This window comes from Malurus melanocephalus, unplaced genomic scaffold (assembly GCF_030028575.1).
Source record: "Malurus melanocephalus ecotype Western Australia unplaced genomic scaffold, MMel_1.1 scaffold_190, whole genome shotgun sequence".
NCBI classification, from domain to species: domain Eukaryota; kingdom Metazoa; phylum Chordata; class Aves; order Passeriformes; family Maluridae; genus Malurus; species Malurus melanocephalus.
The window spans coordinates 215,606-235,495 of NW_026623422.1; the positions used below are offsets into that span (position 1 = coordinate 215,606).

Here is a 19,890-nt window from a genome sequence, read left to right on the forward strand (position 1 = left end):
CTAGATCATGGGCAAAAGCCCCACTGGCTTTTTGTTCAAGGCATTTCAGGGGCTTCACATCCCCCTTCAAGGTCCTCAACAACTTTGGCGCAGGATCTGTCAGCCTGGGAGCTTTTGGGATGAAGTCTCACCAGAAGGACAATGATTTTCTGCCCCAAGTAAATTCCATTCCTCTTCCCAAAATGGCCCTTTCTTGCACTGGAAATATTGGGGAATGACCTCCTTCGTGATCAAGACACCTCACAGTCTGCTGATTCCACTTCTTGACTTTTCTCTCCTTTCTCTATTTTAACCTAAATATGAAGTAATGTGTAAAGAGCAAAATAACCCCTGAACTGTAAAAATCCCTTTTCTTTACTCCCCTCTCAAGGCAGAGAACGAGAGCAAAAGACAAAACCAGGCTTCCCCTTTTACCCAAAATACAACAAAAGCTGTAGACATGGATACAGCATTGTGGGTTTTTGTTATTGCCATCACAGGAACAAAGCCCAAGCCTTACTCTGGCCTCTGCTCAGCTGGCCACAACACCTCACTGAGATTTCCATAATTTTATTTGGGATTTCTGGAAAAACCTTTTGTTGCAGTTCCCTGACCTGGTTCAAAGATGCCACAACATCGAGATTTGGATAAGTGATCTGGCCACATSCACAACAGCAAAAAAGCAAAATCCCATCCATGTCCTGGAAGGTTGGGGGAGGCATCAACACACAATCAAAATACTGAATATTTTGAGATAACTTATGAAAGACACACATCTAAATCAGGAGTGTAGCAGAAAAAAAGGGGAATAAAAATGAGATCTCCATAGGAACAGTCCTGCCARCCAGGCAAATATCTCAAAGCTTGTACAGAAGCTTTCAGCTCCACACACAAACACCACTGGACACGGATGGGGAGGATGCAGTTCCCATGTTGTATCAATCCCACAGGATCTGATCCTGCCTGCAGTGCTTGTGCCAAGCATTTCCAGTGAGCTGTTAAACAGTTGCAGGGTTCCAGCTCTTCTGTGGTTACATTTCAGCCTGGAATCCAAGAGAATTTTTGCACATGTGTCATTTGACACATCTGAGTGCTTAATCCACWGGGAGGAGGTTGGCACACACAATCTTGACTCTGTCAGGACAGAAATGTTATCCTGCAGCGATTCTTTAAGAGCCTGGGAAGGCCAGCTCAAGTTTTTTGCAGCTAATTTTGACAGCTTCCATCTCTGAGCTATGAACAGGAATAACAAAAACCTCACTGTTATCCCATTTCCCACAATGCAGATAAGATGAAGCGTACACATGAAATTTTCTGCTTCCAATACTGAAAACCAAGAACAGCTGAGCAGGGAAGGGTGACAGAGCTGGAGTCCTCTCCCAGAGCCAGTGCTGACCTGGAGCTGAAATCTCCTCCTATGCCAGGAATCTCATCCTACCACCCTCACCATAGAGCAGCTCTCTTTTAGCCTCAGGAAGGGGAGAAAAGAGGGAAAAAGTAATGTAGTTTTGAGCACTTCCCTTCCAAAATGCCAGATTTTCCTTACCAAAGTTACAAAAAGATTCTCTGCAAATATAAAAGCTCCTGACATTTCAGTTCTGTGCTTTCYTAGCACTGCCAGTCCAATCCATGAACAAACACCCTCGTTCCAGTGCTTTCCCAATGTAAGACACGAGCAAACTTCACCAGGAATTCAGTCAAACCAAGAAATAAAGCCAAGGGCTTTGGTTTCCACGCTACAATCCTGAAATCCAATAACACCCTCCCTACCCCCTCACCTCTCCGCTGCTGAGATTTAACTGAAAAATAGAGCTGTATAGAGGTGGTTTTTTAATACTTTTCCTGGATGGAATTCTATTTGATGCTGTTAAGCTTTGATGACATACCCCAATGACTGCCTTGGAAGAAATCCATTTAGCAAGCTTGCAAATCACGCTGTTTCAGTTCTGTGAGTGCCCATGAGAAATGTGCATTTTCAATCATAAAAGCTGTAGAAACAAAATGGAACTTGGAGAAGCAGACAGAAAAATTCCTTATCAAGGCTTGGCTGTGCTCACAGAACATGTGCTTACCATTTCCAACTCCGGAAAACTACTTACAGGAACCTGAAATACAAGACTGAATCCAAACGTAAGAAATAGATAAATTTCTAGAAGATAGGTTTTGCAAGTTTTTTTTTTCCATTTCAAAGTCAAAATGGAGACTCAGATAAAAACTAAAGCAACCCTCCCGTTTCTCCCTGGTTTTCCTAGGAATATAAATAATTGTAATATGATCCATGCATGGAGTGCCAGATTTACAGAGGCTCTCTCACGTTTATGTGGCAGGACACCTTGTTTTGGGGAAGCCTGGAGGAAGGAAATGCCAAGAGTTTGCACTTTTTTTCACCTCTCCAAAATGCTCTTTGAATGGGAACAGCAGAGGTTGCAGTGGGGATGAGGAATTAGCAGATCCCACTGCCATCCATGGTGTAATCCCCACCAGCAGCAGATCTTTGAATCACAGTGCCAGGAACCAGAAGCTTCCAAAAAGATCAGTCAGTCACGACAAGCTGAGAGAGAACACAGCCCTATGTGGAATTGCTAAAACTGACTGAAAATGGTACTCACTGGGCATTTCCTGACATATTTTCCCTCAAAATTTCTCCACAATTCAGTCAATGACAACACCTTTGATTAATTGCAAGAGATGATAATTGGAACAAAATGTGAGATGCTCAGCACTGCAGACAATAAAACCCCACGCAGTAATTTTCCTGGGATTATGAGCTGATGGCCTCTCCCACTGGTTGAGCTGCCTCATCCTTTCCTAAACAGCCTCCTTGCCTGTTTATCCATCTGCTGTCTCCCATCCCATCCCCATTCCTCATTTGTCAGCTCTCTGCATGTTCTCAGTTCCATTTTTTTTCAGCAAAGCACAGTCCTGATCCAGCCTTGCAGCCCTGGGCACAGCTCAGCTGCTCTTTACACTGCAACAAAAGGGATCTAAATTATACAWCAGCACCCTAAACCACCCAGCAGGCTACAGAGCCCCTGGAACACAGCTTCAGGAAGGTTTGCTCTCGCAGGAAAGTTGGTTTAAGATGCTCATGCCCTCCCCACTGCATTTCCTTATCCTCTCACTTGTTTAATGTAAACACTTGCAGGGTAAAAGAACATCTCCCCCATCCCCAGAGYGGCTGTGGTTTATACAAAGCATTGATTGGGTCAATAGTGGAATTGAAATTCAGCTCCACAGAGAGAAGCAATGAACACAACTGTGCAGATCCTCAGCACAGCACCAGAAAAGCAGCTCTCTGAGGGTGACAAAGGGCTGTGGCATCACGTGCTGAAAAACAGCTCCCAAAGATGCCATCTCAGAGATTGATCTTAGGAAGAAATCCTTCCCTGGGAAGGTGGGAAGTCCCTGGCACAGGTTACCCACAGAAGCCGTGGCTGCCCCATCCCTGGAAATGTCTAAAGCCAGGTTGGACAGGGCTTGGAGCAGCCTGGGATAGTGGAAAGTGTCCCTGCCCATGGCAGGGGCATGGAACTGAATGATTTTTAAGGTCCCTTCCAACCCAAACCATCCCCAGGTTCTACAATTCTCACTTGTGTGGTTTTTTTTTACTGCAATGTTACATTTTGCACAAAGCCTGACACTCTTTGACACCACCCAAATCTCATGTTTATGTGTCTGTCACAACAGACAAAAGCAAAACTCTGCAAGGTGTTTGAGAGACACCCTTGAAAGCTGAATCCTCGGGATATTACTGACCTTGAAGGGCTGAAGCTCTCTCTCTTTTTTCCATCTACTCTTGCAGATACTGCAGAAAATTAACTGAACCTTGTGGTCAATGAGATCAACATAAAGCAAAAAGGAACTTCTGATCTTTCTCTGTAAAGAAGAGATGAAATCATTGCAGGCTCCATAAAATAAGAGCAATGGGAAATGTTCTCAGTTACTGCAACAACCAAGTGCCTCTCAAGAGATGAGGAACACAGCAAAAGCTGTGTTTGCCTTGCTTGGAAAAGAATTTATTTCCCAGTTTTTCTACTGGAACATGTCAGAATTCCTCTTTTTCATTTTGCCTGGATGTTTGGGGYAGGTGATCCTACCTTCCTTCTGGATCAACCACCTTGTCCTGATGGAAGCAATGAAATGGTGGAGCAGTCCCTGGGACAGTGGCACTGTGTCCATACATTCTTGATGTTAATCATTATTATAGCATTCCTAACTGAGATGATCATGATTCTGAAGGGCTGAGCCTGCAGGAATTAATTGTGTCTCATGAGAATGAAAAAAAATTACATTAAAAGTGTAAAGAAATAGCCTTATTCACTCAATCTCTCATTCACAGGCTTCAAGATGGGAAAAATCTTTAGGGAAACAAACATAAAATGCTGCAAAATTCTTGTAATTCTAAAAAAATTAGTTCTTCATAATCACTCTAAAGGTCTTTTTAACATACAATTTTGAATTATTGGCTTGCCATAGTGGTTTTCTAAGGATGATCAACCTCTGATGATACCTAGAAACACGTTTTTCTTGCAGAAAAGTTYGGTTCCAAATATATTTCTCTCTGGCTCAACATTTTGACAGTATTGATGTGATATTGAGCCAAGAGATTTTCCATCAGTGAGACACACTTTTGCAGTAGATTTTAATACCAATCACCTTCACATTCACCTGTAATACAATAAATGTTTAAAGGCATTTATTGACTTCAACTCACAACGATTCTGAAAAACCTGCATTTTATTTGCTTAAAAATAATTGCTATATTCACAATCATTTAAAATAATAGCAAAATTACAAGAAAARTAGTAGAAAATAAAACAGTACTGAGAGACTGTTATTGTGATGGAACACCCAGACTATCACATGAGACAGACAAATATACCATTGACAACATCTTCAGACAGAGACGGTCACAAACAGCCGTAAGCTTCAGAATGTGTCTGTCCCTGATGAATCCAAATCTCCATGTATGCTGCTCAGACTCTGTGTTTCATGATCTATGCTCATCCCAGGCAGCTGCACTGATACCTTTGCTGCAGAACGATGTGGATTCAGATGTGGGGCAGCTTCCTCTTCTGAAAAAAAAAAAAAGAGAAAAAAAAAGGATAACAATTGTTTGCTGTCTGTGATAAATGACTGAACTCTTCTGGTGTCATCTCCATTTCCATGGAAATACAAGCACACAGATAATCCTTGCTCTCCACAGCTCTGAGGGAGCTGCTTCAGCCATCAGAGCTCTCCTCATCAGGAAACAGAGGGATGAATTTCTGTGACTGAACAGAATCACAGAATGGTTTGGGTTGGAAGAGACCTTCAAGATCACCTCATTCCAATCCCCTGCCATGGACAGGGACACCTTTCGCCATCCCAGGATGCTCCAAGCCCCATCCAGCCTGGCCTGGAACACTGCCAGGGATGGAGCAGCCACAGCTTCTGTGGCCAACCTGTGCCAGKGTCCCACCACCCTCACAGTCCAGGATTTTTTTTTCTAATATCTAACCTATTCTCTTTCAGTTTCACGCCATTCTGCTTTGTCCTGTCAGTCCATGACCTTGTACAAAGTCCCTCTCCAGATTTCTTGTAGGCTCCCTTTATTCCCTTTATGTACTGGAAGAACTGGGTTGTGTTGCACTGGGATATATTCACATACAGATACACCACACACACACACGTGTGTGTGTGTATATATATATATATATATATATATATATATATATATAAAATCTCCAGCAGACCCAGAATAATTTCAAAAATGTATACTGGTGTTTCTGGTGTTTTCCACAGCACTGAAATGGAACCATAGATACAAACAGTATCACTAAATTCCACCTACATTTCTTTTTACATCAAGCCCTTAGAAAACATTTCTGTTGTTTAAGACCATGTATCTATATTCCATCATAAACAGCAAAGCAATACCAGCTGAAGCCATTGGGTACAAGCAAATGTACCCAATTCTCTGTTCTCCTGCAGAGAAAAACACCCTCTCAGTGCTTCAGCTGCACAAAACACAGGTGAGAAATGATTTCAGCTCTTCCCTATCTCCAATTCATTTCCCTGACCCATTAAGGGTCCTTCTTGCTTCTCCTTTGTGGTTCTTCCATTCTCCCAYGTACACAGACTCCCCCTGAAGAGTYCCCTGCAGGACTTTACAAGCCATATTCAACTTCCAGCATCTCTGAGRTGGCACCTGGCCATTTCCCATTCCTGTGATCTGACCCTGCAAAACGTGGGAGAGGGACAAGACCCCAGCACCAGCAGCCCCTATAAGGGAGGGGGGTACATCCCACAGAGCTTCCAGCAGCTGTGACAGATCCCTGCAGTGCCCAAATGTCCTCCTGTCCAGGAACCCCTGGAAAGGTAGAAAACAACCTGCAGCCAGACCCCAGAGATGGGATGGGAGAAGTGCCAGGGGCAAAAGTTGTATTTAGCCAAAGGAAGGTGTAACTGCCCGGAGCCCCCGTCTCGCCGGGCCGCGCGGGAAAGACGACACGAGAGGCACAGACAGGTTCTTCTTTATTAGTCTTCTCTTCCAGCTCCTTTTGCTATAGTGATATTCTGCTCTGCTCTCTGTCTCTCTTAGTGATTGCAGCTGTCCCCCTTCGAGCTCTCCTCTAACTGCTCCTCTCCTAGCTCTCCTCCGCTCCCCAGCTCTCTCTCCCCCCCCAGCAACTAGCATGCTTTATATATACTTTTCTTATCTTTCCCGGGTTTTGAGAACACACCAATCAAACATGCCTCAGCCAGATCACATGGCCATGTCCAGCTAGAGTCTGCCTGTTTTGACCATGTCTGAGGCCAGGCTGTTTTCCAGCCCAACCCCCACACATAGCTCTAAAATGGCCAAGGCCACGGCAGGAAGGAATCAATTCATGAAGCAGGAAGAGCAAGCCATGGATTAGGGTAGAGACAAAGAATGAATTTAGGAGAAATGGCACAACATTTGCTCAATACAGAAAGAGCATTTTGAGATTTCAGTTGTCCTGGGGACATTTAAGGGCAGCAGCTACAAGCAAAACAAACATATCTGAGTCTGTGTACAACAGCACAGGCTGTCTTGGAGCTTGTTCTTATTCCAATAGGCTGTAACAATTCTCCTTCCTCTGAGATAGACTAGGTAATYAAATCACTACTTTCCCAATAAAACCCAAAAGTTAGGCTTTCTTTCACCCCAGTTAATTATCTACTGTGTCACTGAAGCAGTCATCTGCATTCCTCTCACTTGCAGCAAAGCATGCTTCGAATGGCTAATTAAAACAAAACCTCACTGCTAAAATAAAATTCCATYGGTGTTTTTTCCTGCTGGAACAGCAGCCAACAGACTGAGAAGTCAAACATGAGCAAGGCCAAAGACAGTAAAGGCAGARCATGGAGAGACCTGTGCCAGCCCAGCCTCTTGCTATTCAGGAATGCAGCAGGAGCACAAGAACATTGTATTTTTTTCACAGGGAATCAGCACATCAAATGGAGAGGAAAAGGCTTTGGGGAGACCTCAGAGAAGCCTTCCAGTGCCTAAATGGGATATAAGAGAGCTGGAGAGGGATTTTCCACAAAGGCCTGGAGAGACAGATAGACACAAAAATGACACAGTAAAGACGTGACAGTGCAATGCCCAAGGAAACCTGGTAAATCATCCTCTGCTAAAGCCCCTCTCCAATATTAGAGGTAGTTTGATGCTTTCAAAGCTTGACTTGGTTAATAATTTCCACAGTTGTGTCACATTCCATGATGTCATTGTTTCAACAGCTGTTTTCAGGTTTGTTAAAAAAAAGAAAAAAAAAAGGAAAAAAAAATGGAAGGAAGAAAGAAAGTAATATTCCCTTAAAAAAAAAAAAAAAAAAAGGAAAAAAAAATGGAAGGAAGAAAGAAAGTAATATTCCCTTATCCCAAGGCTCTGTCAGAATTTCTCAAATCTTTGATGCCTGGAGTGCTAAAAGAAAGTATCATTAGTCTGCATTCCTCTAACACATACTCTAATATATTTTACAGATATACTGTAGTCCAATTTTATGATAGGTTTAAAATGCTAAAAAACAGAAAAAAATGAAAAGAATAATTCCAACTACTTGCTCAACAGAAAAGTTACCAAGTTCTGAGCTATCAAAATACCTTTAAACTTAAAAATAACCAGAGTGAACACTGCCCTTTTTAAAGGCAGAAATCTGAAGTCTTTGACTTTGTTAAATTCACACAGAAAATGGATTTTCAGCACTTTAACTGTGAAAAAACTGTGGTTATCATATTTCAGCTGGATGGGAGATTCTGCTCCATGACTGTAACTTCCCAGGATAGAAAGCTTCTAATCCTGAAACTCTACATTGGCCCCAAAAATGCAGCTACCAAGTTACTCTCACATGTGCTTTATCATTATTACCTTTTGCTGAGTGTAACCTCGTGMATGCACAATGCATAAAACACATTATACACACAAACAGGGAGGGATATGGGAATAAAGGCACAAACAGAGGCAGGATGGTTTAAATCTTTCTATAGCCCCTGGTCTGCTGCTTCTTTAATAATGTGATATTCCATTTTATGCCTTTCCCTCATCAGAGAGCAGCTCATAACCAATATTAAGACRGTTTCCTCTTCAACACCAAGTTTCTCCCCAGCACAAAAATGCAMACTGCAATGGTTCAAGTCTTTTGATGAGCCATAAAAATGGAAATGAAAATATTTTACTTAACAAAGCAGTGAAGGGCAGGCAGGCAGGTAATCTTTTCCCCCCTTTTTTAGAGGCTCTGGGAGTACTCAATATAATTTTGCAATCATGTAGTTAGGTATATTTATAAAAATTTTCCTCGTTAAAATCCAATAAATGGAGCATGTGACCTTAGGTGACCTCCAKTTTTCCAAATTCATTGTCACCATCTCACAGAATAACTTCATATAAACTGTGAAAACTGACACTCTTGGAAAGAGTGTGAGAGTCCTTGGCTGGTGGAAACTCATCAGTGACTGAAAACATCTTGGTGAACCCCTGATGGAAAAAAGGTCACATTTCAGATCAGAGATTTTTCCTGTTCTTGGCACTCTGTAACAAATTCATGTACAGTACTAAATTTCCAGACCTTTGTTTAACAGAAGCATAAAAATTAATGGTGTGTCAACCATCCAGTGACCTGTGAAGGGAGTTTTTCTCTAAGAGGTACTGTAACACACAGAAAATGCCATATATGAAGTGTGTCATGAATGTGTGCCCAAGAAAAAAGGAATTAACCACACTGAAGGCAGGTTTGGTTACAACAGTAAGAACAAAGAAAAATGTTTAAATCCTTCTTTTTGGATTTTTCTATTTGACAAAATAAAAARACTAAACAAGTCTGATTCTAACACAAATCAAAACCATGTGCTTTAACTCCTCCCACTGGCTGTCCATATATTAAATAAAACTATTTYAAATCTATCTGAGGATGAAACAGAGCCATGTCTTATAAGTGAAAAGYGYAATAATGGAATCATAGAATGGTTTGGGTTGGAAGGGACCTCCAAGCTCATCCAATTCCACCCCCTGCCATGGGCAGGGACACCTTCCACTGTCCCAWGTTGCTTCAAACCCCATCCAGCCTGGYCTTGGACACTGCCAGGGATGGGGCACAGCTTCTGTGGGCAYCCTGTGCCAGGGTCCCACCACCCTCACRATCCAGAATTTTCTGCTGATATCTGACCTAAACCTCCTCTTCTTTGTAGCYATTCCTCCTTGTCCYGTCACTCCATRCCCTTGTAAATCATCTCTCCCCATCCAGACCCAATAAACAGGGAGGGGTTTGAAGGATCACGACCCAGGTTATTTTTCATTATAAAACCAGARCCATAATTACTGTAATTACCTACATATTACTTCCTAAAATTTCAAAACAATCCTCCCTCTACTCCCCAACTGAAGCAGCTCTCTTTGAGAGCAAGAATAAACTTCCAAGACTGTAAAAACAACTCCAGTGYGGTGCTCTCATTCCTTTAATAGCAGGGGCTGATAGGAATGGCTTGTTTCTTCTTCTGCCAGGTTCCAGCTGCTTCACTTTGTTTATTCCTGACTTCAAAGTTTCAAACACTGTCCTGTCCCAACAAATAACTTCCTCCAGATGGCATTAGCTCAAGTGCTCTGAGCACTGGGATAGCACAGCACCTGCAGATCTAACTCAGCATCTTAAAATCTTCACTGAAGGTGCCTCTTTTATTTTTCTGTCATTCCCCCATTTTGCTTTTTCCCTACATAAAAAGATTCACATCTGGCATATAGTTACAAAGACCATTAGCACGGAAACAGAGTTGTCARAAGTTACCAAATAGAGCAACCCAAGAAGTGGCATTTTTGGCAAAATCAAAATTATTCCAGGCTTGCTGGGCTAACACGTACTGAAATATCCATATTTTGATGTAATTCTGAAGGCTGCACTGAAAAGAGAAATTACACTGCAGTGTCAGTCAAGCTACTAATTATAATGATATTTAGCATTTCCACTTCATATTTAGCTGTATTATGCATATTGGCTATTTAATGTTTCTGGAATTTAATGGCTTCTAAAGTGGGTGAGTTCTAGAATTAGTTACATGGCTTTGAGATGGAAAAGAATACAACCTTCTCAGGAATAAGCAGGACCATTAACAGGCTCTCAAATAATCCAAATTTTTTTGGGTAAAGTTATTCTCCCTTCATTAAAAATGGCAGTTCTTCCTCCAGAGCTTTTCTTGTTCTGCCCCCTTGAATCCATGGGCTTATTTTGGTTTTTGTGGAGAAGCTGGCCTTTCTCAGCTCTGCCAGAAATGTGCTTTTCAGGGCAGGGACTCTCTTTTCTTTGTGTGAATGCTCTGCCAAGCATTACCTGGCTGCAGGTGAGAGCTCTGAGTTCCACTGGGACAAAAACACAGACAGCAAGAACAAATCTCCTGCAAATKCCTGCAGTTCCCTTTTTGTAACTCCAGCCCAGACTGCCCCAACTGAGCTGTTTCATGACAAACAAAAAACACTTGAGGCAAAACAAGGCCAGATTTCTAGGGCTGAGTTACATGAAAGGGGTACATTTACAATTAAAACACTTGAGTTGTTTTACAGAAATGGACAGACATCTGTAGGACTCGAGCCAAAAATGTCTGGATTTAAAAGCACGAGCCTACCGCCGGAGCTGAAAAAACACAGTTTCATTCTCAAAGGCTGCAGCCAACTCATAAACTTCCATAAGTGGGCCACAGACACCAGTGGAGACAGAAAACTATACAGTGTGAGTTCAGTTCAAGTTTTGACCTAAACTTGGCAAATTCCACCTTCCCCTTGGTGTCATGTACTCACAAACCCCTGCACACACGCACACAGAAAATAAACACGTGTATACACACACTCTGCTTTTGCTGTTTGTTTGTGTAACCCTCGATGTATAGCCCAGCTATAAATATTTCCAAAAAGAAAATAAATGCAGATCCCCAGCCRGTTAAAGAGGGTGGGGCCAGGCTCAGCAGCTAACAAATATTTCAAAGCAGAATATTTGAAAATGGTTTTTTTCCTCCTCTCAAGCTGGAGTTCAAGGTTCAGTGGTTTTCCAAAACACTCTATATTCCCACCAATAGCAACACTAAACAGAACAAAAACTAGAAATACATTAAATAAACTAGAAACAGATTTTTCAAAATCCTAACACGGAGACCGGTAGGGAAGGGCAGACAGAAGGCAGCTCCAAAAACATCTAGAAATGAGATTGCAGAGTTTACTAAATAAATATTTCCTTTTGGTGCCTAAAATCTACTCTGCTCCTTTAGATCTGGCATCTTTTGCTCTGTACAATCTCTCACTGCTTAACAAATTTGTTCCCTGGCCACATTCTCTTGCTGCTGTTTCCCACCAAATCCCTTCCAAAAGATGTGTAATGATCTTTCAAATAACTACAATAATTACCAATACTAAGAAGAAATATTAAAAGTGAATTTGATTTTTCCATACAGATGGCTGTGATTTTTGGATGTGCAATTGGCTTGAAACAAACAGTCTTTCCTTAACATTTAAGCACTGCTGTTTCTAGGCTGCAACCATTTTCCTGAGGAAAACTGAGATGAGGCTCTGTCGTAAATACTGAAGTAGCAGCTTTTATTTCAAAATAAAAAGGGAGAATGATTTGGTTCCTTACTGGTCCAGAGTCTTTGAAAAGCCACCAGAAAAAATGTGTATCTTGTGCAAGGGCTGCGGGGAGGAGTAATCCCTAAATCCACAAGAGATAACCTAGGCAAACAGCTGGTGGAATCAGGAGAATCTGACAAGTGATAATTAAAAAACTGCAGATCTAATGGTGTAATTAATATTTTACTTATTCAGTAAAACTAAATATCACCTATATACCAATTTTTGTCCTCTAATTTTACGTAAAATCTAACCAGCAAGTGGACAGGAAGGTAATTTCAAAAGGATATTTATATAATATATTTGGCTCTGTTATTCACACCTTCATGTTTGGGGCTCCAAGTGACATTTTAATGCCTGTATCTGAAACAAAATAAAGAAGCTTAAAAAAAAAAAAAAAGGAACTGGAATGATCAATTGTGGGAATTCACACTTAATTCTAAGATAAAGTTCTRCTGAATTCCCTTAGGATGAAGAGTCAGTCAGTGCAAACCCAGCAGTAGGACTGGCTCCACTGAGACCTCGTATCTTAATGATATTAATTGCAGCAATACTGCCTCCAGCTTATCTGCATCGTGCCACAAGTGCCAGACATAACAGCATTCACAGCCTACTTGGGGAGTGGCAAGGCAAAGAAATAAAAATCAAAGCATCTTTTTAATTCTTAGAAGTTACATGGCCTCCTTTCATKGAAAAAATAATTAAAAAATATTTTTACACGAATAATTAAAGTTGAGCGACCGAAGTCAAGTGATGTTCCATCATCAATTAAGATTTGAAAATTAACATTTACCCAGCTCAGTCAAAATGCAGMTGGGTGTCCCTGTGAGGCTGTGGCTGCCCCTGAATCCCTGAAAGTGTTCARAGCTGGGCTGGATGAGGCTCTGAGCAACTTGGAATAGTGGAAGGTGTCCCTGTCCATGGCAGGGGGTGGAACTGGAGAATTCCAAGCACTGCTCTCTGTCCAACCCTGCCAGCTCCCCAGATACAAGATAACAAAAAAAAATCCTCAGGAATCCCAGAGGAAGGTTTCAGTGAATCCATAAAAGAAGTCACAAGCTACTTTGTACAACTAAAAAGTGCAATGAGAGACTTTGATGAGCTCTCCCTCCAACAAGAGGATTTCCTGGGCAAAGAGGTTTTATCCCCTCCAGCCACAGCAGCAATCTGCACCCAGATTTGAGTGAAAGTTAGGGAATGGGTATCAGCAAGAAAAGAGAAAAYGTTCTGCCTGAAGGGCAGTGCTGCAGGGCAGCATTTTCTCATTGCAAGTCACTCCTCACATTGAACAGAATCACTACATGCATTCATGTAATAAAAAAATTAAATAAGATACACTCAGTATAAAAAAAAAAAACTTCAAGTGTTTTTCTAGATGACCACAAGCAAAACAATTTTATTTCTCTACTCTGAATACTTACATATTCACATGATCCCATGCCTTTGTTTTGATGGTTTTCACTAACAAAGTCATGGGATTCCCCATATGGAAACTGTTTGCCAAGACTCCCATTACTGTAAGACCATTACAATAACCTGGCATACTAAAATTCTTATTCCTACAGCAGAATTAYCCCAAATTTTTGTAATTACACCTTTTCAAAAGAAGATTATGAACATTTTCCCCAGGAACAAAACAAAACAAGACAGAACAAAGCCAGCCCCATACAGTTAGAATTTTCCAATGGTCACTTTAAACAAAACATCTCTACAGACATTTCTAGCACATGAACAAACAAACTTATTAAAAATAGATCTTTTGCAGCCTTTTGTTTAGCAGCAGAAGGATATCACTACAGCTCTTACCATTCATGGACATCAATGACCTTTGGAAAATGGACAGGAATAAGAAGCTCTAGGAAGCTTAGAGAGGCAAACAACTTTTCTGTTAGCTCAGAAAGAGGATTGTAGCAACCTGAATAACTAAGCACATGCTCAAACAAGGAAAACATCAAATGTCTTTACTGGAAAATCTGGGAGCTCACTGTTGCAGAAGCATAAAATCATTTAGGTTGGAAAACACCTCCAATACCATCAAGTCCACCCACCACCACCAAATTCACCCCTAAACCATGCTCCCACGTGCCACATCCAATACATTTTTGGAACACTTCCAGGGATGGCAATTCCACCACTCCCCTGRGCAGCCTGTTCCAAGGCCTGACCTGCCTTTCAGTGAAGAAATTCTTCATAATATCTGATCCAAACCTCCCTTGGGGCAACTTGAGACCATTYCAGACCTCTGGTCCTGTCTGTGTCCAGACTGTATTTTGACCTGCTCTTGAAATGAGCACCCAGTGTGATGACAAGTAAMTCTGCCTTYACCATYRAATGTCTGGGACCAGAAACTTGGAAAGGTCTGAGAGTAAACAGATRATTTTATCTTGTGCTATTTAAAAGTTTGTTAAAATCTAAATTGATTAAACTTTGTGCAATACAGATAAGCATTCCTCCTTGTTAAAAAAAAAATAATACAAAAACCTTGGCCTGTTACATGGGAAAGAGTAAAACCAAAATTCCTTTGCAATAGCTGAGTGAATCTGAGCTCCGAACCAGCAGAATAAATGAGCTGGGGAAATGTATTACTCTACATTTATGTTGCATATTAAGCACAGTGCACCACCTTCTCAGCTCTCTCTTAGACACATCAGTGATTTTAATATCACACCCCCTCCATCTCTGCTAAGTGGCATAAAACTCCAGGGAGAATTTCAGGCAGCTCCCACCAACACTGTGCCTCTTGAAGGATTCACTGCCAATGAAAAGATTCCCAGCAGGAACTGAGAAATCAACCATTGTCAGGAGCTGCTCCACAAAACCCTTTGAGCCTGGTTCTCATTTGCTCTTTGCCTCAGAAGCTGCAGCCACACACAAATTGAAATTTGGGATGCTGGCTGCACCAATTTCCTCCAGAAAGCACTGCAGCTCTTGGTGCCAAACYTGGTGAGCACCCAATTCATCCACAGCTTCCTCAGTGCTGTGGGCCATGAGCAGGATAACAGAGCTTGTGGGAAGCCTGAGGGAAAATAATTTATCAGTTCTCTGGGTTTAAATATCCCTGGCCAAAATACAGGGAAATCTGCCCTGCTAAGGAGGATAAATGGAAATCTAGCTCAGATGTGGGAGCAGAGTGTGGGCTCTGCCTGGTGATGGACAGAACTTGGAATTATCCAATCAATTCAGGATGGAAAAGCTCTCTGAGGTGGAAGGCACAAATCTGGCTTTGTGCATCATCACGGGGCACACACCTGAATTCAGGAGCTGCTCACAGGAACAGCAATTACACCAAGCTCCTTAGGAAAGCAGCTTCTGCAAACCTTCCACACACCTGACAACGACACCAGAGGCAATTACTCAGCACAATCCTGATCTGACACGATGACACCCAGTGTGTGCCAGCAGGAAAAGCACAATGGGAAAGGAATTCTTATCTTGTGTGCCTCATGGAATTTAATGGCTCCCCAGTATGTCACCTGCAGCAAATTCATTCACATTATACACACAATACACTCCCAAGTTCAGGAACACTTTCTCTGCAAGTATCAGATAAAGCAATCTGTTTCCTAGCAGTTTCTTGCACATGCTACAATAAGACCAGAATTTTAAGAAACATTATACATTAYTTTCTTTCTTTCCGCCTCTTAAATATCAGGGAAGAATTGAGTTTGGAATACACTTAAAATTCAATACATCTCCAAGTTGGGGAATATGTTTTCCCTCATCATTACCCTGTCACTGAGCATTATGCTGCCTACACAAGAGCAGGAGAGAACAAATGCTTAAAGATCATCTTTCTTTACACACAACATTTAAATGTCACTGTTATTTGATGCAATATTGGGGGTTTTTTTAAGCTTGGAGGCAGAGAAAACACATGTTGCAAGATCTCTTGCAACAGGATTGTCTCCTACAAAGCTGGAAGCTGGGAAAGGGTTTGGATCATGCCTGGGGCCTCTCTCACTAATTCTGCAATGCAAACTGCAATGTAGTTTTAACTCTGTTATTGCAGAGTTCTCCAATCCTTCCCTATTCCTCCAGATAAGAAATAAACAGGTTAATGCAGACTCATTGTGCATTGCTCTGTATTTTTAGAGAGYTGCTTGGAAAGGGAGTAGTGGAGTATCCAAGGCGTACCTTTATTCACACCACCTACATTTATCACTCACAGAAAGTTTCCTGGAAAACTATTCTGAATCTGATAAGAAAAATCCTCATTAAGAATCATTTGCTTGTTTAATTTTCACTTATTGGGCTTTAATGTACCATAAAAGTAACAACAACAGTGCCTTAACTAAATTCTGCTTGTCTTGTATTCATTAATTTYAGAAGAACACGAAACTGCCTGTAGATACAGGAAGCTGCTGCAAAATAAAAAGGAACCAATCACGTAAACTCAAAACGAGAGAAGGTTTTTTTTTTGTTTTTTTTTTCTTTTCTGGAACACGGAGTTCAACAAAAATGTATTCTGTTCACTGTACACACGACACCAATGGGAATAAGAGGCAGTTCAAGTTCTAAGTTACCATTTCTGGGGTAATGGCTTCAAGCTGCAAGGCACAGCTGTATGGGCCCAGCCAGACAGGCTATCACAGCAATGCTTTGATAGCATGGGGCCCTTAAGTGTCAGGATATAGAAAAGGCAGCAGTTGTTGGCTGTGAAAACAGTCTGATACAAACCAGATGGGGACTCACTTGATGGGCAACACAAAGGAAAACAATTGGCTCATTCAACAAAGTCAGGCCACTGCCCCAGAGAATTAACAGAAGACAATAACAGTCAACCAGAGTTGATGCAAACAAGAAACAGCCATGTGGTTACGGTTTAAGGAATTGTTTCTCCTCAGACTAAACATAAAGTTTTGATTTCTAATTCTCATATTCATTAATTTCAGCCTCGTTTACAAGCCCCTTCTTCCTCCAAAGTCTTCCGTGTAATTCATTTATGTAGCACCAGCCTTCACGCACCTACTTAAACAAGAAAAAAAATCCATGACAAAGGCAGCTATATTAATCTAATGTTTCCTGAGGAATGCCAAGACCACAGACAACTTTCTGAACCGTGGCAGAACAACATTACAGATATACAGAATGTTATTAGACACATTTGCACGCATATGGCAATATATTTATGGATTCTTTTTGATTTGAAATGCATAAAGCCCAATAGGTCTCATGTTGGGTTACCAGAGTACAGATACCCTCTAGCTTTGTGAAGAGTTCTTCAGGTTTCTTACTCAGGGTTTTTTTTTAAGCAAACTTCAGATCAATTATGTTGCCACATAACAGTTTTGTCAGGCTACAGTTAAAAAAAATCTATTAAAATAGCTATTACCAAACCTTTTTTGAGGCAATCAAAAATTTTAAAACTGGCTATTTCAGCCATAACTCCAAAAATCCCCAGCCMACTCATTTTTAGAAGCTTGTAGAAGATTATGGTCCAAAATCTTAATTGCTCTTGCTGTTTTATTACAGGAAATATGAAAGTGACATGTGCAAAGGTATTTTGATTACAAATTACTTACAGAGATTGCACAATAACTCAGACCTCTAAGGGCCTTCTGCAATTTCACTCTGAGACTGAAAACATCTGAACTTTCTTTTCATATACTTCACACTGTTCCCTCTGGCAGGCTCTGCATGGTGCAGCTCCACACGAGTTTGAGTGCTTGGATGGCAGGACTGAGAGGCAGCCAAAGACCTGGACAGCCAAGGATGGACCAGGACATGGAGATATCCCTTCTGATATCCCAGTTTGCTCCAAACCCCATCCAACCTGGCCCTGAACACTTCCAGGGATGGAGCAGCCACAGCTTCTCYGGACAACCTATGCCAGAGCCTCACCACTCTCACRGAAAACATTTTTTTTTTCCTAATATCTAATCTAAGCCCACTCTGAATGCATGGTTCTCATTTAACAGGCTGACTCTGGGATGACAGAGGAAGGGAGTTTGTCCTTTAAGAGAGTGAAAAAAACCCTCTCTGAATTAATGATTCAGAGTCAGGTCCTAATCGTCCTCTGAGCGGTTCTAGCCTTCAGCTGCTGTGGTTCTCCAGCCTTTGAGCGTGGCTTCACTCCAAAAAAAGGCCAAAACTCAACCTTGGCTGCATTCAAACCAAACCACCAYAAAAACTGTAGGTAGAAAAATCAGGTTTTACTTCATTTTCCTGCTGTAAACACAGAGCCAACCCCCCAACAAATCCGYTGTGCGCTGCGCTCACTCTGAGCTAAAACATCTCCGTGGCAAAACCACGGGGCTGATTCCAAAAARCACGGCCAAATTCTTGAAACCTCCACTGCAGGGCTGGGCTGTCACATCACAGCAGAGGAGACTTTGCCTGCAGTGCTGCTATTATTCATTTTTCACATCATATATGTCGGGGTCAGACCGCAGTTTCTACGTGCAGCTGAAATTTTGGGTTGAGTCCCTCCATTAGGTCGTTACTAGAAAATGAGGAACCTTAGGAACAGAGCAGCCTTTATTTATCAAGCCTTAACCTCAGAGATACTGGCAGTCATAGGCTTGCATTAAAAGCAGATGAGAGAGGAGTAGAAACCTCTTTAAATCCCAGCTCTGCCTGCGCAGGCAAACTCCAATTGCTCTTGTAAAAAAGATTTTGGACGTGGTCCGTCAGAGAACGCCTGCACATAAAGGCCAGCTGGAGCAGGGGGAGGCACGGCCACCAGAATCCCTCAAAGTGAGTATTCCAACAGGAAACTGCTCCCCCTTTCTCTTCTCTCTCTCTGTTTTGTTTTTTTTTTAATCAGGAAGGAAGCTTCATCTTCAGAAACAAGCATTCCCTGTGTAATCTCCCCGCTTGGCTGTCTCTAGGAGCGGGTCCAATTAGTGAAATAAGCAACATGCACTTCTGAGAAGCCAATCATGTATTTACACTGCAACTCAAACTAGTAAATATTTCCCATTTAGAATTCTGATTTACGTAACGGGGCACAATGGCAGCTGTTAAGTAAATTAAACAATTTTCTCAAGATCTGCAATTAGGGTTTCAGGATTATAAAAACTCACTAAAAGAAAAAAAAAAAAAGGTCAAAAATTGAGCAATTTGCAACAAATCCCATGCTTTTTACTTCTACTGAAGGTACAATGGTCTGACAAGGACAGACACTGCAGCTGTTTTACTGTCTTTAAACAAACACAGCTCTGCCTAACTCTTGCAATATGTACAGTGCCTAAAACAARGTCATGACATGCAACCCTGAGATTATTGCTTTACTTTAACAACCTGAGTTAGGATGGAGAGCAGCAGATCATCCTATTAAGTCTAACCTGCCTTGGTTGGCTAATTTTGAGACAAAACATAAACACAATTCTACCAGACCCAGAAAAGAAGAGGTAAATTTTCATTGTTCGCATATGGTTGATTATTTATTAATTTGTATTAAAAATACATGCCTATATGACATCAAAAAAGAAAGAGTTAACTGGAAGGCAAGGCCATTCTGTACACAAAGAGAAACAGTTACTTCCCTGCAGCCAAAGCACTGGGGAAAAAAAATGCATTTCACAGACCTACTCCATATTTTGTGTCACACTCAACAACTTTCACTCAGGTTGTTTAGAGCTGTGCTTAAAACCAGCTCTTCCTTCTTTAAAAGCAAAACATAAGTTTTAGATTAGAGCAGAATGACAACACATACAAAGATTCTAAATCTAAATTAAGTTTTTCTAGGTGTAAGGGGTTTTATTTTTCTCCCCTGAATGACAGCACTTGTGATAAAAACCAGAACAACAGTAGTGCACAGACAAAATTTAACCCATCTCCATCATTTACTACTGTTCCTTACA

General features: G+C 41.4%; 1 protein-coding gene across 3 annotated transcripts in view; it reads right to left on the minus strand.

The window, feature by feature from the left end:
- Positions 1-4,692: 4,692 nt before the first annotated feature.
- The window catches only part of KIAA0586 (KIAA0586 ortholog), a 66,507-nt gene continuing 51,309 nt past the window's right edge, over positions 4,693-19,890 (minus strand). For 2 of the 3 annotated variants that reach the window (XM_057373222.1, XM_057373221.1), the window contains exon 31: positions 4,693-5,054. In XM_057373222.1, coding sequence (XP_057229205.1) covers positions 4,909-5,054 — 146 coding nt within the window. In that variant the 3' untranslated portion in view covers positions 4,693-4,908. The remainder of the gene's footprint in view (positions 5,055-19,890) is intronic. The other variant, XM_057373224.1, reaches the window with a different exon arrangement.